The sequence below is a fragment of the Kryptolebias marmoratus genome, linkage group LG1, assembly GCF_001649575.2.
Source record: "Kryptolebias marmoratus isolate JLee-2015 linkage group LG1, ASM164957v2, whole genome shotgun sequence".
In the NCBI taxonomy this organism is placed as follows: Eukaryota; Metazoa; Chordata; class Actinopteri; order Cyprinodontiformes; family Rivulidae; genus Kryptolebias; species Kryptolebias marmoratus.
Window position 1 is genome coordinate 19,208,625 of NC_051430.1, and position 27,010 is coordinate 19,235,634.

General features: G+C 42.7%; 1 protein-coding gene across 3 annotated transcripts in view; it reads right to left on the bottom strand.

Moving 5' to 3' along the window:
• LOC108234533 (membrane-associated phosphatidylinositol transfer protein 2) overlaps positions 1-27,010 on the bottom strand; it is a 39,940-nt gene that overhangs the window by 2,325 nt on the left and 10,605 nt on the right. The window contains exons 2-26 of one of the 3 annotated variants that reach the window (XM_017413755.3): positions 18,992-19,241; positions 15,592-15,806; positions 14,837-14,958; positions 13,904-14,137; positions 13,466-13,801; positions 11,686-11,781; positions 9,608-9,712; positions 9,450-9,514; positions 9,127-9,198; positions 8,351-8,595; positions 7,980-8,169; positions 7,752-7,871; positions 7,413-7,627; positions 7,134-7,309; positions 6,677-6,847; positions 5,578-5,730; positions 3,782-3,946; positions 2,553-2,891; positions 1,869-2,017; positions 1,631-1,747; positions 1,350-1,466; positions 1,108-1,256; positions 823-972; positions 544-724; positions 147-275 (exon numbers count right to left, since the gene is read on the bottom strand). In XM_017413755.3, coding sequence (XP_017269244.1) covers positions 147-275; positions 544-724; positions 823-972; positions 1,108-1,256; positions 1,350-1,466; positions 1,631-1,747; positions 1,869-2,017; positions 2,553-2,891; positions 3,782-3,946; positions 5,578-5,730; positions 6,677-6,847; positions 7,134-7,309; positions 7,413-7,627; positions 7,752-7,871; positions 7,980-8,169; positions 8,351-8,595; positions 9,127-9,198; positions 9,450-9,514; positions 9,608-9,712; positions 11,686-11,781; positions 13,466-13,801; positions 13,904-14,137; positions 14,837-14,958; positions 15,592-15,806; positions 18,992-19,069 — 4,089 coding nt within the window. In that variant the 5' untranslated portion in view covers positions 19,070-19,241. The remainder of the gene's footprint in view (positions 1-146; positions 276-543; positions 725-822; positions 973-1,107; positions 1,257-1,349; positions 1,467-1,630; positions 1,748-1,868; positions 2,018-2,552; positions 2,892-3,781; positions 3,947-5,577; positions 5,731-6,676; positions 6,848-7,133; positions 7,310-7,412; positions 7,628-7,751; positions 7,872-7,979; positions 8,170-8,350; positions 8,596-9,126; positions 9,199-9,449; positions 9,515-9,607; positions 9,713-11,685; positions 11,782-13,465; positions 13,802-13,903; positions 14,138-14,836; positions 14,959-15,591; positions 15,807-18,991; positions 19,242-27,010) is intronic. The other 2 variants (XM_037974678.1, XM_037974679.1) reach the window with 2 other exon arrangements.

Sequence of the window (27,010 nt, forward strand, 5' to 3'; positions counted from 1 at the left end):
CAGAGTATAATAAGATGTATCAAACAATCATTAAGAGGCTGCAGGAGCGGCAGGGTGAGACAACAGATTGGTGTTACAAATAAACACATTTCATTCGGCTTCCAGCATGTTCTTGAAACAATAAACAGCCTCTGACTAAATTGTACCTGGCACTGGCTCTGCATCTTCTTGGAGGGTCTGCCGACGATGAAGATTTGAGAAGGAGGAAGGCCAATCGCGGTGTAGACAGAGATATCTTTGGTTGATCCATATCCAGCAAAAATCTTCATGTTCGCCTGAAAAAAAGACAAATCAAAAAGGAAATTAGAGAAACATATTTTTAACGTAATAATGTCAGCACTTCTTGTCCTCTAAAATATATAGTATTTAATAGAAGAATACTGCACATAAATACTGTGACAAACTCAAATTGCTCCCATTTCTTCAGCTGAATTTATGAAAAATCTGAAGAACTACTGATCAAGACTACTTTAAAAGATTAGAATAAAGCTCCTATGAAACAAAATATAGGTGGTTTAAAACATTTGCACAGTATAGTCTGACCTCTGTCAGGGTCTTGAGGAAGTTGGCCTTGTGTCTGAGCGGGTCGTGGACCAGGCCGTCGCAGAAGGAGACAATGCCATGAGGGAAGTTGTGCTGAGACAACCAGGCCACCACCCGCTGCTTCTGCATGTCTGGACGTCCGGTCACATAAATGATCAAATAGCCTAAATCCTGCCAGTGTCTGTGACCACACAAAGACATAAATAACACACCACTGAACTTCAGTCTGAGCGGAAACCTTGGAACTCAGAAATAAATAAGACAGGAGCAGCTGGATACCTGACGACATCCACAGCTCCTGCTCGCACTTTGGGATCACTGCCCATGATGGACACGCTGGCAGCAAACGAACCATCGATGCTGAAGACGACAAACTCTGTGCCACGTGGAACAACAGTCAGGTAGCTGTCTGCAAACGTGTGGTCACCTCTAGAGAATGAAAACCGAGGCATGAGAAAACGGACCCACAAAATATACCTTGAGACACGAACAAAAACCAGGAAAAATACACAACAGGAAGACAAAGAAACACAGCCAGGGTTCTGCATATGAAGCCTGTTTCACCTGACGACCATTTTGATGGGATAGACTCCGATGCCCAGGCGCTTGTCCTCCGAGATGTTAAAAGACACCCGACCGCTGCTGTTGGTCACCTCTGTGCTGAAGTACACCCATTCTCCTGATGGAGGCTGCGTCATGATGTGGAGGTCAACCTGTGCACAGTTACGGAAGCACGCGCGCACTTTTAATAAATCGATGAGCACAGAGAATACACGCAGATTTCTGACGTCAGGCTGGGTGTCTACCTTCTCCCCGGCTAAAGTCACCATGTCCAGAGGACCGTACATGAAGCGACCCGTTATGAGCTGTGGGTCGCCTTCGGTGAACACGGCATCGTTCACGCGGTGGTTGGCAGTCACATTCTGTCAAACGAATTTAGGACATACACATGCTGAGGGTGGTTTGCCTTCTCTTTATAAAATTTGATTATAAAACCAAAGTCAAAGGCAACAAATCGATGGAAATTATTCTACAGCGTCAGAATGAGCAACGTGGAACTGGCCGCTTCTTCTGGTCTTATACCCACCCTGATCTTGACGTGAGTCCTCTTACGGAGCCACTTCTCTCGAGGTTTAGAGGGGGTAAACTCAGACACTTCTTTCCCGTCGAGCTCCAGAATGCTCGAGTTTTCATGCCTCATGACCTAAAAGGTGAGATTTCGGTGAGTCATCCTCAGTATTTTCAAAAAAAAAAAAAAAAAAGAAAACCCCTCAAAGCCGGCAGGCTGCATATCAACAGGGGGAAGTTTTGTCAGGTTCACTCACCTGCCTCAGTAGAAAAGACACGACATCGGTGGACTCCCAGTACGATGCGTGAAAGAGGTGCGGCAAAGCAACAGTGGGGAAAGCGGTCAGAGCATCGGGGCAGTACAGGGCAAAGTCCAGCCGCTTTGTGCCCCACCAACGTGCTGCAACTGCAAAGGGGAATGGATTAAATAGGATGCAGAGATATCAAATGAAACCATGGGAATCAGTGCATGATGCCACACAAAGGTGAAACGCCCTTGAAGCTTAAGACAAAACAATGTTGAATTCAAGCTTCCATCCAAATCATCACCACTTCCAGCAGTCCTTCAGCTGCAGGTGGGAAAGGAAAGTGTTCATGATCTTTGTTATCGGAAAAAAAAACATGCACTGAATCAAACAAGAAGAGTTAGTTAGAACTAACATGTGAGTTTATGAGCAGCTACAAGTGGTTATTGACGTTAGTGAGGAGATAAAAAAGAAAACAGCTTAAAACCAGAGTGCCAGACCTTATTCCCGCTCAGTGAAAGTGATTGTACTTGAATCCTTGTGAATTAGTTTTGAGAAAGAATTCAAGGAGGAAAAATAATAAAATAAAAAAAGAGGCTTCCTGGAAGTGCAGCATTGGGCTTTGAACAGTGTAGAACAGCACACAGAAAACACCTGAAGCCTTGCTGTGATTTTCCCACTCCCTGAGAAAAATACCTTGATCAACTTCAGCTTGGGAGTCCAGTGAGACCAGATCACTTATAGCACAGTCCAGCCCCGCTGAGAAGAGGTTATCGTACTGAAAGGTGGGACTTAGACTTTCGCTAGAGTCCAGCTCGATTACTAGGTCTGCATCGGGAGGTCCCGTAGCCTGGCCCGCAGCCTGGCCCGCAGCCTGGCCCGCAGCCTGGCCCGCAGCCTGGCCCGCAGCCTGGCCCGCCTCTGCTTTCTTACGGGCCTTAGAGGGATTTTTCAAGAAGAATTTGTTTTGTGACGATAGAGCAAGCTGGGACAAAAGACTGGACATTCTGGTTTGGTTAACCTGCTCTGATTCGGCTATAAGGGGAGGAAAAAAGAGAAAAACCACAAAATAAAATGTATGCAGATTTCATATGAAACATATTTTTGCAGTTTAAAACACTTTGCAAAGTGATGCTGAGAAGCATCCAGAGGCAACAGGCTCCTTTGTAAAGAACGTGAACGTCTAAAGGTGAAAAATCATTGTTAGTAATGAAGGTAACAAAACAAGTGGATGCTGCTGAAGATCTTCTGGTGTTGAAGCAAAATTACACCTTAAGTGACTTTCTTAATATCAGTGCTCAAATCAGTAGTAGTGTAAGTTACAAATAAACAATCTGGTAACAAAAACAAAAAGTGAAGGGGGAGGGGGGGACTTTGGTGGACAATCAAACAAAGAGAAAACAGTGCTGATCACCTCAGCAAACACTGCAGTAGGTGGTGGACAATGCAGGAATGGCTTGGGGAGGACAGCAGCTGTCAACATGCATTGAAACATTAGATAAATGCAGCACTCGGTCATTGCATTTACGCTTAGACAGTGGATAAGAGTAACACAGACAGTGGAAAGTGGCTCTAAGCTTGCTCCTCTGTCGGACTCTGATTTCAATCGGCTCACAAATTACACCAAAAATGGGCTGAACACCCTGCATCCTTACAACGCAAGAAACAGGAAGAGTATTCGTGTGTACCTGCCTGACTAGATGCTCCAGGTGGAGTGCAGGGTGTGTGTAGAGTCAGAGAAAGGGAGGTCGAGAGAAAGAGAGGGAGAGAAACAGATGGTGTAGCAAAGCGGGGGAAAAGAAACGAGGCTGAGAAGTAGAGAAAAGTTGGACTGAGAGCAAGAGAGAGAGTGGGAAATTACTGAGAGCAGAGGTTGTGTGAGTGGAAGGAAGAGAGAGAGACTGGTTGGTAGCAAGAACACTTACTGTTGGCTATGTTGGTGGCAGTGAAACTGTCTGCCATTCCTGAGACCTGGCTGGCAATGCTGACCTCACTGGCTCTCCGCTGGCCCCGGGAGAAGGGGCCCGTTATAGGGGATGAGGGGTACGAACTGTCCATGAAGACACCACCATGAGACTGAACAACATCCGCTATTGAGCCCAAACAAGGAGATCCCATTAGACAGAGACACAGGTAAGGTAAGACACAGTGATGGGTGGGAGGAAGGGCGATGGGGTGGGTGACAGCAGGCATCATGGTTCCAGAGGACATGTGAAACCACAGGGAGGCTACATCCTGGCCACAGTCAGGCTTCTTTAACTGATTAACATATGAATACAAAAAACATACATCTAAAATTGTAAATGTTGGTCTTCAGTCTTATTTGAGTTTTTACTATGTGAGAGACTTCTATCTAATGTTTTATACAAAACTCTTTTGACCTAATAAACAGTACTGATGAGTGTATAAAATCAAATGACCTCTGACCATTAAGAGAACATAAGCTACGGTATAATCAGGATACACACACAAAGCTTCATGGTCACTGCGAGAATGCAACACCACAAGCAGCAAAATGTGCACATCGAAACTACTCTCTAAACGTCGGATGACAGCAAAAAATGCCCTCTGGTAACATCGATAATCTGAAATCAGCCGATGCAGATGAATCCTGGCTCAAACAGCACAACACGAACACAAACGCTTGCATCCTCCAAACACTGAACATGACGCAAACACATAATGCCAAAACAACATCGAGAGTCACAACAGCTTCTCAGATTTTTCTGTTTCGTATTCCCATTGCATTAGTTTTCCTATTCCAGTTCGTTTCAGTTATTTGTGATTTCTATTTTAAATCAAAATAGAAACTTTTAAAAGAGCCAGAATTCAAGCAATTCAATGACTCTTATAGTTCAGCAGAGAGACAGGATGCTACCTGGAAATGTAAACAGCACAAAAAGTAAGAAAATCTGTGTTTGGTTGATTATTTATTTGTTGTAACAAAGCTTCTTGACAATAAATCTCATACTGTTGGAAAGCCTTTTTATTTCCCCTTAAATTGTGTCACATTTGTTTGTGGGTTGAGCAGCAGAGTTAAGTATGTGGGGTGCACCCGTGAAAAACTTGCTGTCTTCTCTTCCAAACAGCTTATTCTGTTTTTGCCTCTTGTTGTGAGAGTCTGGTACACCAGGTGCTGACAGTCAGGTGCCTGATTGGTCCCTGATCATCAGAGACTACCTCCAGAACTTGAGATTGGACAGAAGGGAATGGCCTGCCTGCAGTCCTGCCAACATGTCTTCAATCATATAATCCAATAAATAACACCAAACAAGAATAACCTGTTTGGAACAGAAGATTTGGCAAGTTTTTCATGGCAGCAACCCACATACTCCACTCTGCTGGTCAACCCACAGATGTAGTTTCCTTTATTTATGGCACCATTAAAGGGAAAATAAAAAGGCTTTTCGACAGTATAAGATTTATTGCCAAGAAACATTGTTACAACAAAAAGAATTCAACCAAGCATGAATTTCCTTACTTTTTGTGCTGTTTAGATACGCAGCAATCAAACAGGCTTTTGTCAGGAGAAACATGATTTCCCTTCCTGACTCTTCAAACAACAGCAATGGTAATACTCAAAAACAAAACAAAAAAACAGACAATGAAAAAAAATCTGAGCATATTGGACGTACAAGGAAGAGAAGGATGAGCAAAGAAAAGAGGACTGGGGATGAATGAGGGTCAGGAATGATGGAGGTGAACGGGAGAGGCTACACACACTCCATAGCAGCGGGTGTGGCTTTGAGGGAGCTCTCCTGCCAGTTTAGCACAGGAACAGGAATGCAGGTCTCACTGATGGTCTCCTGACAGCGGAAGGACAGGGGGGGTCCGCTATCAAGAAGCAGCTGAGCGTTGCTCTGGACTGTCTCCACTACAGAGGGAGGTGGAGGGGCAGGGAGGGCAGAGGTCAGGGGGGTGGTTTTAGAAGGGCCAGGTGCGCAGATATAGGGACAGGAGGCCGAGAGAGGAAGGAAAAGAAAGAAGACAAGGAAGACACAAAAACATATGAAGCAAGAACAACTGAACATGAAACAAGAAAGAGTCAAGCCCTTAACGGACCCCACTATTGGATAACAACTGTTCCTTGGCATAAGCAGTCCCATCACCCACTTCTGAGGTTGCAAAAGGCTAGCTATGTAATGTTTCATGCTTTAAAATTACCTTCTCTTTGTTAGTAAAGCTTTACCACTGCTGAAAATGTTATTCGTTTCACATGTATGACCTGAGGACAATCACTGACTGCTCACTGAATTAAGTTTACCGCTTCTTGGCGCCGGCCTCTGAAATAATAAAAACTTTTCTCGCTCGGATCAAACTTTAAACTAGGCAGACGTTTACTTCAATATGGAAAACATCTAATCTCAGTAGCTAGCTTCTTTATCTTCACCAATGGTAGCACAATGTTTGCATAAATCAGGTTGACTGAGGCCCTAAGGGTTACTCCATTAAAACAAAAAAGTCCAAACAGAAACCAAAAAGACTATGACCACATTCAGATGAATAAATTGCTTCACAGAAGACACTGAAGCACAAACAGTAGAAAAATGTATCATTTTTCTTTGAGACAGTGTTTACTCTGTGAATGAACTCAGTGTGTTACTAAGACATGTGCTGTATATGTATGGTATGTTTCGATGACAAACAGGACAGTAGGTTACAGTCAGTATCTGAAGTGTTTGCTGGTTTTGAACTTAAAAAAATAAGTTAAAGCGATTTTATAACAGGGGGGTTTTGTTTGTGTCGGCGCTGACTCCAAAGAAGAAACTCTAAACTGCATCACTGGATAGTTTCTTACGCCGCTGCTGCCAAGAACTCACCCAGCAGGGCAGAGTTTCCATCCCCCAGGGGAAAGCGTTGATAACGGGGTACGCTGAAGGGAGGGAGAAGGTGAAATTTCCGCTCCAGAAGAGGCTCCAGACGGGAGGCCGAGGGATCAGCTGGGTGGAACAAGTTATAGACCTGCTGACACGCAGGCCTCAGCTGGGCCACTAGGGGGAGAAATCAAACCGAGAACATGAGGAAGGAAGAACCTGAATGATGAAGAGGCTTAGCAATAGCAGCTTCTTTGTACCCTTTCTTTAAAAAAAAAAAAATCACACAAAGTGTACAAGCACCAGATAGTATTCTAAGCAATATTTTTATGAGAATTTGGCTTATATTTTTACCTTTTGCATTATTTCACCATTACATGTCACACATTTTCTCAGCATAGGCAGCCACTGATATTATATAACATAAAAAAAACATTTCGTTTCTCTGCGTAAAGAACCTCACCATCCAACATTGGGATGACGGTCTTCCTCAGGGCCAGCACCAAGCCCAGCGGAGAACCAAAGAGGAAAAAATCTGACACCTCAAAGTCAAACTTCCCCAGGGAGGATCCATCCAACATGGTGCTGCTGCTCGATCTGCGCGAGGTCGCGTCATTCCGCAAGACGCTAGAATGCAAACTGGAAAAAAAAGACCCAAAATGACTAGCACCTAAAACTTAAAGCCTGACATGAAAGAAAACATCAAAGTGATGGAAGGACTTTTATCATCCCGCATACAGACCTGGACAAAAAAGCCTGGTGTTGTTTAATTGTGTCCAGCTCGTAGGTGGAGGAGTCGCTTCTCTTGCGCGGCAGCTGTCTCTTGGTCTCATCACCTGCACTGGTGCGAGGAATATCAATGTTACTGCGACTGAGGTGGCGGCTGCCTTCCAGCGTTGGAGATGCCGATCCGTGTCCGCAGTTTATGATGATGCCAGGAGAGAGGAGGTCCTGGTCCTGTCGGGGGCAAATAAGAAAAATGTGTTACAAAAGCTGACAGACTTTTAAGAAATGTTAACAAAAAAAAACATATTCCAGGTGCTTTTAAGGAGAGTGAAATGACAAATGTTCTGCTTCTTACCTGCACACTGATGACGCTGCCCCTTCGGCTGCTGTTTTGGCTTTCGTTTACTGTGGGACAGCTGTTGCACAGGGCATCAAACCCTAAAATTCCTCCAACGCAGTCCCCAATCAGGCATACCTGGAAAAGCCACGGATTGCAATTAATATACACACAAAATCAAAGACAGTGGCGTATGAGAACCCAGATTCTTGAGAGTTAAACTGTCCTTAAAGAGTGAAAACTGACCTGGCCAGAGAAGGCGGCCCCGTCCAGAGACTTTATGAAGTCGGCGTACACCTGGTTGGCTCGAACAATAACAGTGGCCACGGCGTCCTGGTACTGCGGCGACGAGGTGGCCAGAAGAGGCAGAGCTGCAAGCGGGATGTGGTCCTGACTGCTGGACAGACAGCCTTCATCGTAGCTATAAGGGCTCAGGCTTCAAAAGAAAACAAACATTGAGAGAATTAAAAAGAAGCTCGAGTAAATAAACACAGGAAGAGGAGATGACAGTTTAGGACGGTTTTCCCTCTTTAAGAAAACAGCCGCCGGAGCCAACAAAAATGAACCTTCAGTCATAACACACATGGCAGGGGAAAAAAAAAAGTGTTTTCTCTTACTTAGACACCAGAGAGAAGGCCTCGGCACAGATGGCAGGGCAGGGCACCAAGCGGATGGCGATGCGTCCCAGCGCAGTGGGGTAGTGAACACGCATGACTGTGTCAAAAGCTGTACTAATGGTGTTGACGTCGGCCTGCTTGCTGTTCTGGTCCCCGCCGCCTGTATCCAGGATGTTCCCTCCGTGCAGGACCAGGATCAGCACATGAATCTTGGAAGGCTGCAGACTTTGCTGAGACAAGCTCTCCTGAGAGAACAGCAGATTAGAGAAACGGTGACGAATGGGAACTTTGAGAAACAGACCCCTGGAGAACGTTTTGGTTTGGCTTAATATCATAGCCAGCATATTTACTTAGTAACTTTAAAAAGAAAAAAAAAAATACTTGGTAATAAAAAAATCACTTTCAGTTATAGCTTGTAACATTTTTCAAACATGGACCACACAGCAGACTTCTTTTCACAACCATAGAGGGGCAGAGAACCATGCTTCTGGGGGGATGTCACATGAAATCGCACAGAGTAATGTGTAGTTTTGTCTTCTGTGTCTGATCCAAAACTTCACATTGTCATAGAACCACCATATGTACACTCAATGCCACAACTGCCAGTACAAGCGAGTTGAACACAGGGTGGTGAGGTAGAGGAGCAGACATGGATTGGGGTTTGGGCAATGGCAACAGAAAGGGGAAAAGGGTCAGTCAGTACTGTCCACACGGATCGGATCTACCTGTGGGCCTGCTCTAGCCCACGGTGGACTGGGGCTAAATGGTTTACTTACTGACTGGTGCCTTGTTACCATGATGGTGGGAATGGGAGAGCTATCAGCTTGGCCACTAAGAGAGTCACGTATCTGAACACAAGAGGACAGAAAGGCTCAGGGACAGTCAGCCTTTCTTTTATCCTCCAAGTCTAAGAATCACTGTATTTTTAGTTTGACTAAAAGATCATATAGACTAGCAAAATCTTTGGGTTTCTGGGAATTTTGGCATAGTTACTTTTTATTTTATTTTTAAATCTCAGACATGGATATGCATTAGCAGAAGCTGGTGAGGACTGTTTTTTTTTTTTTAAACAAACATACTCAATACTTGACACACATACCTCATCTAGTCTGTCTTCACTTGCTGCTCTTTCATAATCCACAGACATTTCCTTAAAGGGTTCATCTGAAAACACACACACACACACAGAGAACGAACATTAGGCTCCAGGAGTGTAACTATCAGCAGCGAAGAGCCGGCCAGCAGTCTTCATCATACCAGGAGTTTCCTCTGTGTCTGCAGCTTCAATCTTGTCCATGAGGTCGTTTGAGTTCCATTTGGCAATTTCTTTTGGGAAGACCTCCTCACCATCTGAGAGATCCTCTGCAGAAAAAATAAAATAAAATAAAGATTAGTCTAATAGTGAAGCATTTTCAAAATTGCTATTAGAGCAACAATATAACCACCCTATATTGCACAGTTGACTTTTAAGTCAGGATACAGTAAAACAACCGTAACCCTTCACTTTTGTGAAGCACCACTTATTTGCTGCCCATAAAATGTGTACTGAGATAAGTATTTTCAAGGGTAACACAGAACCTTTGTGTTGTAAAATCCCAAGCATAAACCATTAGATAGACTCTCTGTGCTGGAGAGGATATACAATCATCTTATTATAAAAGGTATGCATTTAAAAACAAAATCAATTCACTGCATTATTTATGAATGGATCTTCTTCTAATATATTACTCTGTAGATTCAAAACTATTTTTAAAAACAAATACATATCCTTATTTGAATGTTTTCTCCCAGATAACTCCTACTTCAGTCTGAGTCAGTCAAACTTTCATGAAGGGATTTTTTTTTCCACATTCATTATTTGCATGGTTTAAAAAAGTACACAAATGTTGGAAATCAAATTGAATTATTTTTTATTTCATAATAAATTCCTATAAACAAACAATACTTGGCATTTTCACAAGGCACTATCCCAGTGTTAGAATTAATAGAAAGGTCATTTTGTAGCTAACTAAAGAAATTTCTTCTGAGATAATGTACCCTATAAATGACTTTGACATGAAGCAACTTATTGCTTGTCAAGTGCTTTTTGACACGTTTTATGTTTGTGCTTTCTTTACGCTAAAGATTAAGCTTTAAGTGTGAAAAATCATCATTACGCATCACAGGGCGTAAAAACCAACACCAATAGGATGTGAAGATAAATTCAATTTTTTAATAAATATACAACAGAAATTGAAGTCACAGAAGGTGGCATCTTTTAATGTATTTGTCAACTGCTGCTTTATTATATTAATTTGTACAAATCTGAAGATCATGCTCATTAAACTAAATGCATAGTCATGTTTTTATAATAAATTATTACTGTAGTAGGACAACAAAAAACATTAAAAGGTAGAAATATGAGCTTGTTTCTGTTACAGAAAATAAGATCTGATGATTTGGTTTAATCATGCCCTTCACTAAAACACCTATCTGCATGTTTTCTGCCTTAAACTGGCTTCATCTTAATGTGTGTATTCATTTTGATGCACTACAATCATTTATTGACCACATAGAACTGCTTAATTCATGACTGGAGCAGATCAGAGATAATAACTGTAGAATCTGTCACTGATACAGAGGATTGTGTTACCACTTCATGCCTGAGAAGGTAATCAGTTTTCTGATCAGATGTGAGGTGCTTTCACTTCAGACATTTGAAACAAAATAATTAATCATAAACATGAATACTGTAGCACATATTAAATTAGCGAATGTCAGGACAATTCATTGTAGTAAATCCATTCCAGTGACTCACAAGCAGAAACTTATTAAAGTTGGAATAAGAGGAGATTAATGACTGTAGCAAAGTCAGTGTCAATATAATAAATGATGCAACATGTTCAGCTTTATTCACGTTTCATCATCATGATTTAACGGTTTGTCACAGCATCACCACACACACACTGGTTGGAAGAGGGCAGTTTATTTCCTGGACATTTGATGATTAAGAACTCTGTGTGTGTGTGTGTTCACATTGTGAGAGCTGAGTGTTTTGTGGAGTTAAGGACTTGTGGGCAAAGGGAGATTGCGACTTCTGAACTTGACATCAGGATGAAACACCTGGCCTGTGTCCTCGGCCAGCTCATCTCGCAGGAGGGAACATATTGTTGCACCTATTTCAACTGCAGCCCCAAAGCATGCTGGGTATCTGGGAAGCCTAAGAACTGATCTGTGGTTAGAGAGATGTACGCAGAGCAATTGAAAAGGGAGGGCAGGCAGATGGTTAGAGAACCTAATGTGAAAAACATTTCCAGCTAAATGCGCCTTCGACTCCAACCGTGAGCTGAGCTTACCATGAGCGTCAAAGAACTCCTCGTCGGAGCTGTCGTCGGAGTCCCGCGCTATGCTCTGCATCCTCCACTCTGAGATGCTGTGACGTGACGGGCTCACTGTAAAACACACGCTCGCTGTTATTTGTGAACATTCATTTAAGCCTCTCTATTTTTTAATTTTATTATTTTACCCAAAATAACGCTTCAACAAAGAAACATTCCACGATCCTGCACCCCCATCTCACGCACAAACCCAGTGTTATATAAACATGCAACAGTCTCTGTGGTGCTTTACTTCATCACAGATGAACAGCTTGGTGGTCTGGGGTGGTGTGTGTGTGAAAAGTGAGGCCCAATGTAACACAAACAAGCTGAAAATGCACCAACCCCCCCTGTCCTAAATGCCAGCAGAGGAGAACGGAAACGCTAAAAGCCGCTCATGTCTATCACATGTCTTCAGCTGAAACCTCGTGTATCATTAGTGCAGCAGAGGAGAGTGGGGCAGGCTGGTGAGAGGAAAAGTGGGGGTGGGCACAGCTGTAGCTGTCAGGGAACACAAGGAAACGGCAGCGGCGGAGGGGAGGGTCACTCGAGGAGCGTCAGCCTCCTCGGATGTGTGATGTCAGCACTGCTGCTAAAAATAGCTCACAGAGAACCACGGGGGGAGTAACAGGGTGAAACAAGGCATGCTGAATAAGGGTTGGGGTTCGTGTGACAACCACAGAGTTCTACCTCAAGAAAGGATCGGACATAAGTGTGAATCGATGTTAAAAATATTCCAGGACTGCTGAAGTTGGACAGTGAAATAAAAACAGCCCAATTAACGACAAACAAGAAAGGCAAAACCTTCAAACCAAAAAGCTTTTCCTGATGTGTTCGACTTTCACACAATCAATGAACCTTTGAGGGGTGATTGGGAAAACTGCAATTAATACCTTTTCTGAACAGCAAAAAATGTGACTAAATGAATTCAAATACAGCTTTGGTTATTTACAAAAAATAAAAGAACAACACACCACTCCCCTTCGACAGAAAGCAAGACTGAACAAATAAGATTCAGAGGTGCAATTTATAAGAACTGGATGCAAACGTTCCATTATTTGGATATTAATTTGTTTTGTGGGTGCTCAGTTTTGATCTTTTATTTATTTAAATATAACGCATCTCTGACATTCTGATGCTCTGACATCCTTCGCAGCGTGACTCTCAGACTTCAGTTTACGCCACTGTTTCCACTTTAGTGATTTGGTTGCTAAAATTAAAGCCCTCAGAGGTATTTTTTTGCCGTTCAGTTCACAAACAGAACATGCAGGCAAATGAAGCGACTTTCTGGAGAATTTCCTCACTGGTGCAATCCTGCTCCCTCCCGCTGCAGGTACACAGCTCTGTGCTTCAACTTGATCAGTCAGTCAAGAAGCAAGCAGCAAGACCCATAAATTAGACTTTTGCACTTCCACAGTGTAGTTGTTGTAACTTGTTATCCAGGCAGAGCCTGAGCAGTGTGTGACAGAAAAGACGAGAGCGGCATTCTACTGCTTCTAACTTTTCTCTGAGCGATCATTTTACATGTAGACATAAAGCTGAAATTACATAACAGACATGCTTTAAGAAATGCAGTGCTTTGCCCAAAAATGGTCATCAGAGTAGCCCTAGAAGCTGTAGATGGAATCATGTGAGAAGAAAATAAAGCACAGGCGCAAATTTCCAGGAGAAGAATGCTGAAAAAGGAAAAACGTGATAACCATGCAGTCACACAACAAATGTATACACAGAGAGTGACACGGCTGAAGATGATCTTCACCTCCTCTCTTAGATGAGCGGGAGGATCGAGATGAGGTGGACCACTGCTTGGTGAGTACACCTCGTGGTTGAAGAGTTTCTACTCCGGATCTAGCAACCACTTCCTCGGCTTCAATCGAGATGATTGCCTCTTTAACCTCCTGGTCTTTGTCTGGAGATGGAGCGCCACCGTTGGCTTCGTTGGCCTCCTCTGCCTGGCAAAACTGGGCCATCTTCCTGGCCAAGGCCAGCTGGGTTTCCAGCTCCAGCTGCCTGATGTCCTCAATGGTCAGACCGTACCACTCGTCCTGCCAACACCAGGCCTGCCGGTGGGCACGCACCATTACCTTTCGGAGTCCTGGAGGTGGACACGGAGAGGACAAACACACGAGAGGCTGATGAATCACCACACTGCGCAAAAGACTGTAAATCTGCGATGGGATTAAGACACTCTACCCACCGACATCATGAATGAAGCGTTCAATCTTGGACTGCATGCCCCAGTAACGAAACTCCACTTTGCAAAGTTTGTAGGCACACATGATTGGAGTCTTTCCTGGGTTGTTGTTGTACTCCTCTATCCAGTCGTCTTGCAGGGGACCCCTCTGGGTCTTGACTGACTTGTAAAGCCTTGGGTCTTCCTCTGCCATGTACTCATGTGGAGGGATGGGATCTGCCACTATGTCGATTGGGTCTGTCAAAGACAGTCGAGTTTCAGACAGGTGGAATTAGGTGTTTGAGAATGATTGTAAAATGCTCCAAGACTGTTTTTTTAAAATCCTTGCTTAGACGGTTGGAGCAGAACTTGGACAGGCTTGTGTTTAAGAACTTTCCATTCCTTTGATCATTGACTTTCTGTCAAACTTCCAGACACACAAGAAGGACTAATTAAATTACTTTATTGGAAGAGCAAAATTCAATAAAAAAAACAGGGCTTCAAATGCAGACAAAAAAAAGATGCTGTATCACTAAACTGCCACAAGTGGGCCTCCTCCACTGTTTGTGCCAGTAGTGTCCAATCCTGGTCCGGCAGGGCCACTATCCTGCATGTTTTAGATGTTTCTCTGCTTTGGCACACCTGATTTTGGTGGCCAAGTGATTAACAGGATTCTGCAGAACTGGAAGACCTGCTGAAGAGCAGGGAAACAACTAAAACATACATGAGAGTGGCCTCTCAGGACCAGGATTGGACACCACTGGGTTATGCTTAAATAACAATAAGGCAGATGTCAGAATACCACAAAACAAAAACTATTAAAATTAAATTGACATCTTAAAAAACTAAAGCGCAAACATAATCATTCGCTAACTACAGTGTACTTGTTGATTTCCATGACATGAATAATATTTTAACAAAACATAACGGCTCGGGACAGATACCAAAGGGTCTCACCAATTGTCCTTTGTCTTTTGTCTGCTGCGGATAAGTTAAAGACGTCTGCTTGATTGCCTGTGTCGGGTTTGTAGTAGGTCTCAATGTCAATGGAGAACTTCTCAACGAAGGGACAGGTGTATCTGCAGGAACAAAACAGAACACATGTTCTAACAAATAAAACATGAATGAAATCTTCATTTGCAGAGTAACTCTCCAACTGAACGGCTCAAGACAGGTGGGCGACACCTTCTTGGTGTTGAAGACAGGAGATATGAGAGCAGAGCAAACCTGTTGCTTCTGCAGTAAAAGTGTCACGGTGTCAACAGGCACTTGGACTCTGTTGGTTCCTGACAATACAGTCCAGAAGACATTTTGTTTCAGCAACTTCACGTGTCTGGGTTTATCAGTAACTCCCCCCCAAACAGACAGACATCCTGGGAATGAGGGGTCATCAACACCCAGCAGTCTGGGCTGACCTCACGTCCTGTTGGGTAATATTCTGATAACTTACTCTGAGGCCTTTATTCGCTTTTGGCTTTTACTGAGACAGCTGGACCTCAGATTTTGTATTAAAAACAATCTTTTACGACATCTATGTGTGATACAAAATGGCGGCAAATGATCATCTGCTACGCAAGATGGCAGGTAGTTTCAAATTTTTATTATTCACTCGCAAACAACAAGTCATGCACAGAGCTAATTTACCAAACTGTCATTTTGTGCAGCTTTTGGAGGTAACTTCTGAGGTGTAGTTTTCATGCAGGAGCAAATACCTGGTTCGGGTATAAGGGTAGGCATTCCAGGACTCCTCCTCAACCCTCAGTGCTGCTTTGGGCAGGATGGAGCGGAACCAGCTGGGAATATGCATGCCAATGTGGTAGACCTTGTGGGTGTACTGACCCGCCCCACCTGGTCCATCTGTGTAAGGCTTATTCTCCATGATCTCCACACCGCTACCTTCACCGCAGCTCTCTTCTCTGCTCTTTTTCTGTAAAAATAAATAAACAAATAAAACTGAAGTCAGTTTGAGTAATGTTTTATGGCTGCACATTAGTAGTTGTGCTGCACGGGTATCACATGTAATACTGTGTATTCAAATTTTAATTTGACCCGAAACAAATATGTAAGAAGAAACCAATGAATGGGTATGGTGCAGTGGTGTATTGCTTCATCACAGAGTCGGATATGAAAGTGACGAGGCTGACATCAGGACAACACACACACACCAAAATTATTAGCTTCCTGAAAGCTTTGCCAGCTCTGAATTGCAAACAATGAGGAAACTCAAAAGTGATCTTATGGAACCACACCTTTCCCATATTTACATTCCAGGTGCACAAAAAAGGAGATGCTGGGTGGGGTCTGGAGATGCAATTCCATGGAAATACAACTAGGAGAGTCAGAGTCATAAAGACAGGAACATGGGGTGTGGCAAGAGGAAGGTTTATTGTACAAATCAGTGACACAGTCCAGGTGCTGACGACATGTGGATCATACATGCCAAAGGTTTCTCCTGTATTGTTTTCTCCCATTCCCGTATCAGGAGTTGCCCAGGATTATTATTTATGCTTGTAACACACAGAATTCAGCCCATCGCCGTGAAAAATACAGAGGCAGATTTCTTCAGTAAGCCAGTGAATCAGTGGAGTTGCGAGGAGGAAGTCATGAAGCATCCAGCGTTCTGGACCTCATTACCTCTGACAGGTCATTCATTAGCCACCCGCCCTGCTCTCAACAACTCAGAAACGGCTCCAAAGACACAGCACAGACGCCACAGCGCTGTCAAACTGGCCGAGCACACAGCCAGCACAGGAGACAGGCTTTTAACATGCAAACAGGCTGGATCTAAGGTAAATTTTGTGGCTACAGAGTACTACAGTATATGCACACAAACATGAGTAGAACGTACCTTAGGTAAACATGTCAAGAATTGTTTGGCAGAAGAAAAACACTAAAACTGAAAAACTACAACACTATCCCAATACTGAATTACACTTTTAATAGAATTCCTGACATGTGATTGCAGTGTGTCACATGCAGTTCACTGATTTACTTCAGTTCACCTGGAAAAAAAGATTATCTAACCCTTGTCCCTTTACTAATGGGGTAAAATTACAGGCTTAAAGTTAGTCTTTGATAATTATATAATAACTAATTCATACAGAGCAATTAGTTCAAGTGTATTAAGAAGTAAACTGTATCTCTGAGCAAAATAAAAGTTAGGGTAGAGTACTGAAGACTTCTAAGATTGAGCTATAAAATAAAATAAATACAAAAATGCTCACAACACAAAATAAGAGCTTGTGGTGTTTTAAGTTTAAGTCCAGCTGCTAATTCTTTAAACAGCTTTCAGATGGTTATAAAATACATACAAGCCATCGTCATGACCTTCTCTATATGTTTAGATGATAGATCCCACTGCTCCAACAGGATGGGAGTCACATCCTGGTTTTTATTTCCTTGTACCATAAACTTCACGAGGCACGTCTCCTGTTAGGCATGTTGCTTTTTGCATAACTCCACCGACACACAGAGGTTGTGACGTCAACGTGTGAAAGGTTCTGTGCAAAGAGATAAAACACAGTGGAAACTTTGGATATTTAATTTTTGCTTTCTGCTCTTTTTTTAAAAAAATTTTAATTACTGCAAATCCCTACATGCTTATAAAGAAAGGATCATTTTGTTGATGGCACAAGAACAGAGGAAGTGGTGCCTGGTGAGGTGCAGGCATGGTTAAGACGTCCTTAAAGCCCTGGCTTTATCTGTGAGGTCTACTGTACAGTGGCGACGATGGCTCGGTGGCGTCAGGCAGGCCTACATGTGGCTGTTTCCCTGGTAACATAAAGCAATGAAGCGCAGGCAGGAACACTTTTTTTTTTTCGTTCCACCCCCTCGTCTATTTCTTCCCATCCTTTTCTCGCAGCCTATCTTTTTATCCTCCATTTCCTCTTTTCACTCACTCTCTTGTGAACAAAACCTGACCACTGGCATGCTGCTGATGGCATGGTTGCCGTGGCGACGGAAGCCTTACAGCGGCGAGGCTGTGCAGAGATGTTGAGGTCAGTGAAAAGGTAACTGTGGGTCAGTAACGCCACATGACTAGTTAACATGCCTGACGGTGGACACGTGAATTGCTTTTTCATAGACAAACAAATCTGCTGATATGTTTTTCATGTTGCTTTGCACCTCATCTTGCCTGCATCTGGGAACAAAACAAGTCAAAAATAAACGTAGCTTTACGTTTCATGGAGTTGATATTCCTCATCCTTAAAACAAACAAAATAAATGCATAAACATATGACTAGTTTGTGCTTTCCTGAAACATATTTTATTTTGAAAGGGCAAATGTTTCTCTCAGTTGAATCATTTTCCATCTCAAACAACAGTTAAAGAAGCCTTAAGTAAACATGACTCTAAATATTACTTTGAGTTGACTGTAGGAGGAAGCAAATGTGAACACCTCGTAAATTTGCACGGCTGACTTTACTCCATTGCACTTGTTTTTTTTTCTCTCTACATATCTTGTGGTTCTCTTTCTGGCTGAACTCATTGAACTGTCAGGCAGGCCTGTAATCTGCACTTTAAAGGGGGCATAAATGTGCACAACGTATCTAACCAACAGCAAGTACATAAAAAAAAATAACCCCAACCACAGTCAGTGAGCCATCTTAGCTCGGCATAATTCTGCCCAACGCTTCACACGTCATCTGATTAAATAAATCCTTCTCCATTTGCATATGCCACATGAGAATATGTTGCCCCGCAGCATGACAAAAGCTGTGTAAATCGGCACCTTCGACTCGCACCTTTAAATCTGAAAGCTCTTAAAAAATTTTAAAAAAGACCGTCTGACAGAAAAGCACCTGTGTCTATCACAATCGCAGCAGTTTCTGACAGCAGGTTTTCAGCAAGCACCGCCCTCCTGCAGAAACTGCCAGATGAAACAAAACCAGCTTAAGAGTTTAAAATGGATAATCTATCAGCATAAAAGCTCTTTGTTCTTTTGCTCCACCTGCGTCACACAACTTGTGACTGATCGTTTCATACATGTGTGCTGTAACGACACTTTTTAATTATTTTATTTTTTTTAAGTTTATCTTTTTCTTCTGGTTTCTCGATTTGTCCACGTGAGTAGGTGAGGCGTAGGTGGGACGTGATGGGTTGTTACCTCACCTGGATCATATAGAGCTGGGCGATGCGGTACTCCTCCACACTCATGGGCATGGGGATGCGGTACTCTTTAATGAGCATGGTGACTCCTGGAGGAGGCGGAGGAAAAGGGGGGAACTGGGGAGACAATTGACAAGGAAATGTGGGGAGGGAGGGGCAAAGGGGGAGGGACGGGGAGAGGGGAGACGAGAGACTCTGGGCGCTCCTATGTGCGACTCGTCAAATCACCGGCTGACGTCCGCATCGATCGTTCCTGTAGAGGAGGGGAAAAAAAAATACAAGAATGAGGGATACGATACTTTAAAGATAAATGCAAACAACCGATCATTAGTGGTTTTAGATTCAATAAAAGCTGCTAGAACAACTTAAAGATGTCTCAGTCACACAAAAGCAGAAACAAGAAGAAATCATCTGCCATGTCAAAACAGACAGAAGCTGCAAAAATTCTCAAAATCTTTGAAAATAAAAACAGACGACAAAGTTCTCACACGCAGATGAGGAGGAGGAAACGAGCCACGTAGAGTTTATTAGGTCCAGCATCTGAGGCGTCGCACCAGCAAGTACGGTGGTTACCTGACTAAAATTCCCTTCTTATACAGAGGCCACTGCAAAGGCTTCCCCAATTCTCCGGCACCGTCACGTTGGGGAAGGGGAGGGGGGAGGGGGTCACTCTGCATAAGACGGATTACAGCTGAGTGGGAACTTTTACATAACTTTGTAAGAGCCCCCGCGTGCACGATTGAGGTTTCACAAATAGCTGCCTTAGAGTTACGCAAAGCTTCGTTTTGGAACTACTGGGCAGAAATGGGGTAGGTGTGGGCTAAACATACGCAACGTGTGGGCGGCGCGAGATGCAGAAGTCTGCTTTAACCACAACCGGAGGAACGGTTCTCCAAAAAGCAAGAAAATGCAAATCAAGAAAACTTTTCACAGCAGAGCTAAATGAACACGCTAACTGAAGAGGATTTTTGTATAAAAAGAGCCGTGACCATCAGGAGGGAAACAAAAATACTTCTGTCAATGCTCACACAAAGACACTTTTTATTCTGGGACAAACTGCTTTCTCGAGTCGATGAAGGTGAGGCAATTAAGGCAAAACTGAAATCAATCCCGTGTGCCATTTTTATGCCTTTTAACTATACAGTACTGTGGCTAAACGCTTCAACAGTTCAACGACTCAAGTTTCAGAAACTAAAAGGCCTGCTCAGGGAGATCTGGTTAAAACACTGAAACAGATATTCACTATTTAATGGAATACTGCAAAGTGAATGTGTCTAATAATGTCTGTATTTGGACATCAAAGTGCAGCATTGCACAACCACAGTATGAACCGTATCCTGATCCACGGCAGCAGCTGGACGCAGCTCTCGACCCCAGCCATTGTGTCCAATCGCACTAATAGTCCCACTGCGTCATTTACCCTGCGAACAAAGACCTGCTTTGGTGAGCTCCTGGAGTAACCGACAGTCCAGGTCTTCCACCTATTGGCTGATAGCTCCTGAACCACCCCCTTCCCACTGACTACAGTTTGATCTAATAAGACGCACAGCCTGTCCGACTTCTCAACCTGCAGCGGCGCTTACCACCACAGTGGGAGGTGATCTGTTTAAAGGAGAACATTTTTGCTGTATACATTATTCATGTGGAACCCTTGGTTTACACAAAGGAAAAACGCATGAGAAAACTGAAGCAGAACACGGCATTTTGCTGAAAATAACTGCACTCTTGGGAAGGGCCGAGATAAAACTAGGCTAGCTGTAGAGGCCCCGAGACAAGCCCGTGGCTCGAGAGCCCAGGAGGTCTGAAGAAATTAGAGCCAAGATGGAGACAGGAAGGTCGTGGTGCTGCTGCTTGTTGCAAAAGAAAACCTCAAAAATGTTTACTCTTAACTTGGCAGAATTTCTCCAAAATATGGCAGGGGCTTGTTTCTGAAAATGTCACCAGAAATTTTATGTAGGAGCAAGCACCGTCAGTCACCGTTTAACCGTCACACCTGCTGGAGAATGATCGCCGCATAATTTCAATTCCACCCACCGACGATCAACCATCTAAAAAGGAAATGACACCAGGTATGAAACAGGAGCAGTAAAGTCAGGAAAAGAAACCCGAGTAAGTCTGCGCCGTCAGCCGGAGCCATGCTCTGCGTCTGCAGCCTGAGGTCCTGATTCTGCACAGGTTTGTTTCACTACTGATACGTTTGATTTATGACACCAATTACTTTTATTGTTGGTTAGGGCTGCAGAGAAACACAAAAATAAATATGAAAGAGTTGTGAATAATTCATTTCACTATCAATAAATACGTTGATGTTTTTTTTTAATCATCAAAAAAAGACTCATTAAATCTTCATGATGGAAAAATGATCAATTTTAGAAACTCGGAAGGATTGACGATCAATTTAAACTTTTTTTTCCCCTTTAAATTATTGACCAAGTTAAACCACTGAGGGAAAGGCTGAATATTCCTATAATTAACCAGTTACTTTGCTTTTGGAAACATATGGGTTGATGACTTATATTGATGACATTTTATCTGGATTTTACTCAAAATGATCCAAAATATCCAACTATTTTTCCATACAGTTTATATATTTATTTTCTGAAAGATTACTATTTTTAACAAAATGTCTTGAGGGAAAGTTACCCTTCATGTTAATAATTCCCTTTCTACAGTCGGATTCCTTATAAATGCATTGTAAAAGTCAATTTTCTCCTTAAAATTAACTTTTTTATACAAATAACAGCTATGTTAAAAAAAGGAATATTAAATTAGAGAGAGTTTCACACAATTTCTACATTTAGACCTTTTTTCTTTTGGATGACAGATCTACATCATTAGATTAAACAGGATATGTTCAAGTTTAATGTAATAAGTGTGATAAAAATTGCTGAAAATCAACCTTTCTATCTTTCTGGATCAGTTTCCACAGACTGAAACATCTGCAGTCTTAAAACCACATCAACGGTTGCAAACATCTGCTAATAAAAAAAACAAAAAACAAAAACTGCTTAACTTGCATGAGATTTTTTTTAAATTGCAAATAAGTAATAACCAATCCCCCACCAGCTGCTTCACTTGAAATTTATTTAACAAACAGGACCAAAAAAATAATGGCAAAATTAAAGCTGATGTTCAAAATATGACATAATGTGTTTGTTTTTTTTTAAACCTAACCAGATGTATTTGATCTGACAAATAGGTTACACTATAAATGAGTCAGGGTTAAATTATTTTTGTGGAAACCACAAACACAGAAAGACAGATTGTGACACCTATTATAACAGTGTGCATGCTGTACATTTAAACAGTGTGTCTGGGATTGAAATATCTTCTGCAAATGTTCTCTTTTAATATAGTTAGTGTTCTGATTCTCAGCGTGTATTTCCTCTCGTTTGTGCTTCTCTCCCCGATGCAAAGCCTCCTTTACCTCCTGCTGATTCTGACCTGCGTCCCTCTGACTCTTTCCTCTGAGACTGATGCTCTGTCAGAACAGCTCTGAACCCGTAGAGCTCAATCCAGAGGTATTCTGCAGAGGGTACCAGCACCATGTTTGACCCAGAAAAAGGCACACTCTCCCCTCCGCACACACACACACACACACACATACAGGACTTAAAAATAGCTCAGTCACAATAATCCAAGCATACGCAAGCAGAGTGCTTTGACGTTTGTTCAGAGAATATGCTCATTCCCGTCTAAAAATACCGTCTCAGCCCCCCTCCTCTCTAGGCAGTGACGCAACAGCGGCACACGCCAATGCACGGGGCTCATCAAAAAGCAGCCTCCGATGGCTCCGCTCGGCTTTAACAAACTGAAGATTGTGTTAACTGCAGGATCCTGTGCGTTGGGCCATTTCGTTCCTTACCCACCATCATTGAAAATGTTGCTGGCTAGAGATTAGCAATCCACAAGGTAAGAATATGATGTTCAGTAATAAGAAAATACATTAAATTTTATATTGTATAAAAGCAGAGCCAGACACTAAATATCACCAGCAAAGGTCTTCAGAGGAACTTGTTGCGCATCAGATGCAATCCAGAGGAATCTTGCAGAAAACATGATGCAACTGAATCATTTATAAAAAAGGGACATAAAGGAAGGAAATCTGTATCTTCCAGAAACCAAAAACGACATTTTCTGTAAGCGAGGCCTCTTTGCCACCCCATCCTCACTTTCCCAGCCTGTCCTTCACTGCGATAATGTCAACTGGCATTAAAATATCTGCCCGTGAATGCAGCATATGACTTAAGGCTGAGGGCTGCAGCAGACAGGAGCCTCGGGACACAGAGCAACAGCTGGGCTCTGCCGCCAAAGACAGAACAAAAATACTTAAAGCGGCGTAAAGAGGGCGGAGCGTCATAGGACCTGGGGAATTCATCAAGAGGGTCATGCGTGCAGGGTCTCCTTTCCAAGCCTTGACCGGCACAGAAACCCTTTTGATTCCAAGCGGAAAATGTTGGACCCTCAGCTGCCTAACCTGCTAAACATCAGGTTTTTATTGTGTTGCCTTAAGACTGTCAGCTGTGACCGCTTCTGCCATTCATTTCAGCCTCTGACGGGAACTCTTCCCTGAGTTCACAGTCTTAAGCAACACCAGGGAAAATATGCAACAGGCTGAAATAAATGGTGTTTGTGCATGAGAGTCCAAAAACTAACTAAACAATACTCATCACAGTCCATGGCAGATCATCTAAAAGCTGGAAATCACTTTTTTATACGCGAGAGCGTGGAAATACTGCAGCACCTACACAACAGAACAGAAAATTAAGCCTCCTCCTTCAGAGATACTGTTTACTTTTATGTTGAAAGGTACTAATCAAACATTTTATGTCATTATTTTGTTATCCGACTCCATGACAGACATTATGGGAGAGAGACTGGATTCAAGGGAGTATACAGGCACACTTCAGGTGGACGAAGACCACTTTGCTTGAGTTCTATAAAGCCCGGAGGGGTTAGTAAACCACGAACCTTTTCATCTTGTTTAAAAAAGCGGTCTGGATTCTTTGCATGCTGAACTACACAATGAAAGACTGAAAAAAAACAAAGTGAGACAGGCAAAAAACATTTTCAGAGATCTATTATTCAAACTGAGCCTGAGATAAAGGAACTGGAAAGTGTTGATGCAGCATATTTAGATCAAAACAACAAAGCTACAGTCAAACACAGAGAATAGCTACTAGAAGTCATACATATCACCCGCTGCCTTTGATGCCAGAGTTTTAAATTAGGATCATCTTTCATTGAAATACGACAGAGTTGTAATTATATAACCTCTACATGATTGATCTCATGTCGTATAGTGAGATCTCACACGGTGTATGAGCACTCAGAGTATGTGTTGAGGGTGACTCAGAGCTACTACCACCCCAAAGCTTAGCACATTATCTATAAGACTGACTGTGCTACAGCCATTTTTGTGTTGGCTAAGGATGACTAGCTGTGGCGGCGTTCATGAAATGGGCCAAGTCCAAATATTAATGAGTTTCTGCTGGGAGTTTTGTTAAAATGCGTCCACTATATTTTGCTGACAGACAGGGCTGACGCCAACCAGTTGCTGCCAAAGTTATGGGCGAAAGTACTGCACGATGCGTAGTGCTCAGGGTTAAGCCCAGCTCCTACCGCACCGAAGTTTAGCTCAATGTCTGTAAAACCGGCTCAGTCGAAGCCGTAGATGTGTTTCCTAAGGTCAGGTGACTGTGGCGGCCATGTTGAAGTGGGTAAATAAAAGTAAATAAATCAGCTGTAGATGTACACCCAGTGATTAAGTCAAGTCAACATACAAAAAACAACAACATACAGTCACCAAATTACTTTCTGAGAGTTTCATTAATGTGCACTCAGTGGTTCATGAGATCGTTTTGCTAATGATGCAGACACACACACACACACAGACACGAGCAAAGACATTGTTGCTGCCTTGTTTTCGGCAGCGGGAGATAACTACTACCGTCATACAGTAAATACATTGAGTTCAGTGTAAAACGGTCGTTGACCCTCTCGTTCCTCTGCCTCACTTCCTTCAACAAGCTGAAGAGTTTGCATGTTCAACCTGCTCTCGTTCTCTGCTCATCATTGCGGTACAAGGGGAAGGCTAAAAATACTTGACACCCTGTGTACATCTCCTCCGTTGTGTTCGTCCTCATCCTCTTCCTCCCACAGTAGCCCTGCAAGTGAGGGCTGCTTCTAAAAATGATCCGAAGAAAGAAAAAAGCAACCACTGAGCACAAGAAGCTGCTGAATGTCGATCACAGAACAGAACACCAATCATTCCACCAAACAAATGAATAATAAACCTTCACGTTGACTTTTAGCCTGCAGAGGGAACCAGAATATATCCAAGTTTAATTGTCATGGCATGTCACAAATATTCAGCTACTGCTTGAAAATGTTCAATACTGTTTAATTAAAAAATGCAGTCACAGAATATTACTGCTGCAACGGATTGAGCTAATTTTGTTCTAAAAAAAAGCAAACCAACGAGTGAACAAGTGGTCAGTTTTGGGGTTTTATTTTTAACTTTAGCTCAAAACGTGCAGAGCAGATCATTAGATCTCATCGAGTCATACCGAAGACCCGAAGCGGTGGGAAACATAACAAGTTTTACATTTAATGCCTCGGCAACCATGTAATTCAATTCAGCATAAATAAATGTGTGACTGCTGAAAACTTCAAGCTGCTTTAGTAATTGGAGTCACTGTTTCCCCTCCGACTCTGTGGCGCTCATCAAAAACGGGCCCATTACGTACTAACTGTCTCCAATCAACATTATTCTTTACTCTGAAATCCAAAATTAGATGACCTTACACGCAAATTATGCTCAGATTAATCAGTTATGTGTCAAGGTTAAAGGAGGATCCCCCTCCTCGCTCCCTCCGAGCGCTCCGACTGCCTAAATCATCGGTCGCAGGGAGCAGTCTTATATAACTCCAGCAGACACAGGAAAGCATTTCCACTCCCGCATTTTGTCCATGCCATTAGCTAATTCATATGGCCCACAGGGCACAGGGTAGGAAATGTGTTTTTTTATTTTTTGTTTTTTTAACTTTTCAGTAACCGCTGTAAAACCTCTCCATCAGCCCCCCCTGAATCAAATTAAGGCCTTCTTGCTAATGTGGAGCCTGGTGAGGGCTCGCTCACCAGTGGTAAACACAAAAGCCTGACAGCCACATGCAGCAACAAACAACTCCAGCATCACGGCCACCAATACTGCAAACTAGCCTTGATGATATACAATAATATAGACGAGTGGCTGAGATTTATTACTGTGTCTGCGGCAGAATATTGACACGTCAGAAATTTGAGCTGCACAAATCGATGGAAAAGTCAATGTACTTGTTTATATAATATTTCAAAGTTGGGGCACTGTGAATGAGCAATAGCCGGATTAAAATGATGAAAATGGGCATTCTGCTTTATGAATTTTCTAAAGAAACCGATAAATGCTTGATATTTAAGTGCTGTGAGAGAAAGCAAATTTAATTTGGAGTCACAAAAATGCATTTAGAAACATCAAAAGTGATGAAGAATTGTCTTCTGCCTCGAGTTTTCTTAGAAATGAACAGCTTTCTCCTATCTTGTTATGCAACATTGTTATTAAATGTCAAAGGAGCTAAACAGAATGACTTATGCTCAACAAAACTTGTTAAGATTTGTTGTTTTTTTTCTTCCCCCCTTTAGGCCAAATTGTATTCTGTTTCCTGCCACTTTCTCCTCTCCATCTTGCTGGAAATAGGGAGGGGGTTGCCATGGAAACACAGTGGGCTTGCTCCTTATTGGTTGCCAGCCACAAGAAAGTCGGAGCGACAAGGAAAGTAGAGACGAGACGCTGCCGGGGCTGATACGTCTTTCTCCTGTTTCTCCTGTCTCCACTTTCACTTTCTACCAGTCTGTGTTCTTCTCTCCCACAGACCTATAAAAATATAAATTATTTACTACGAAGTACTGTTGATACTTTAAGTTATCTGAAAGGAATCTCATCGTCCTCGTCACATGGAGTCATGCCGTGTGTAATTAGGATGC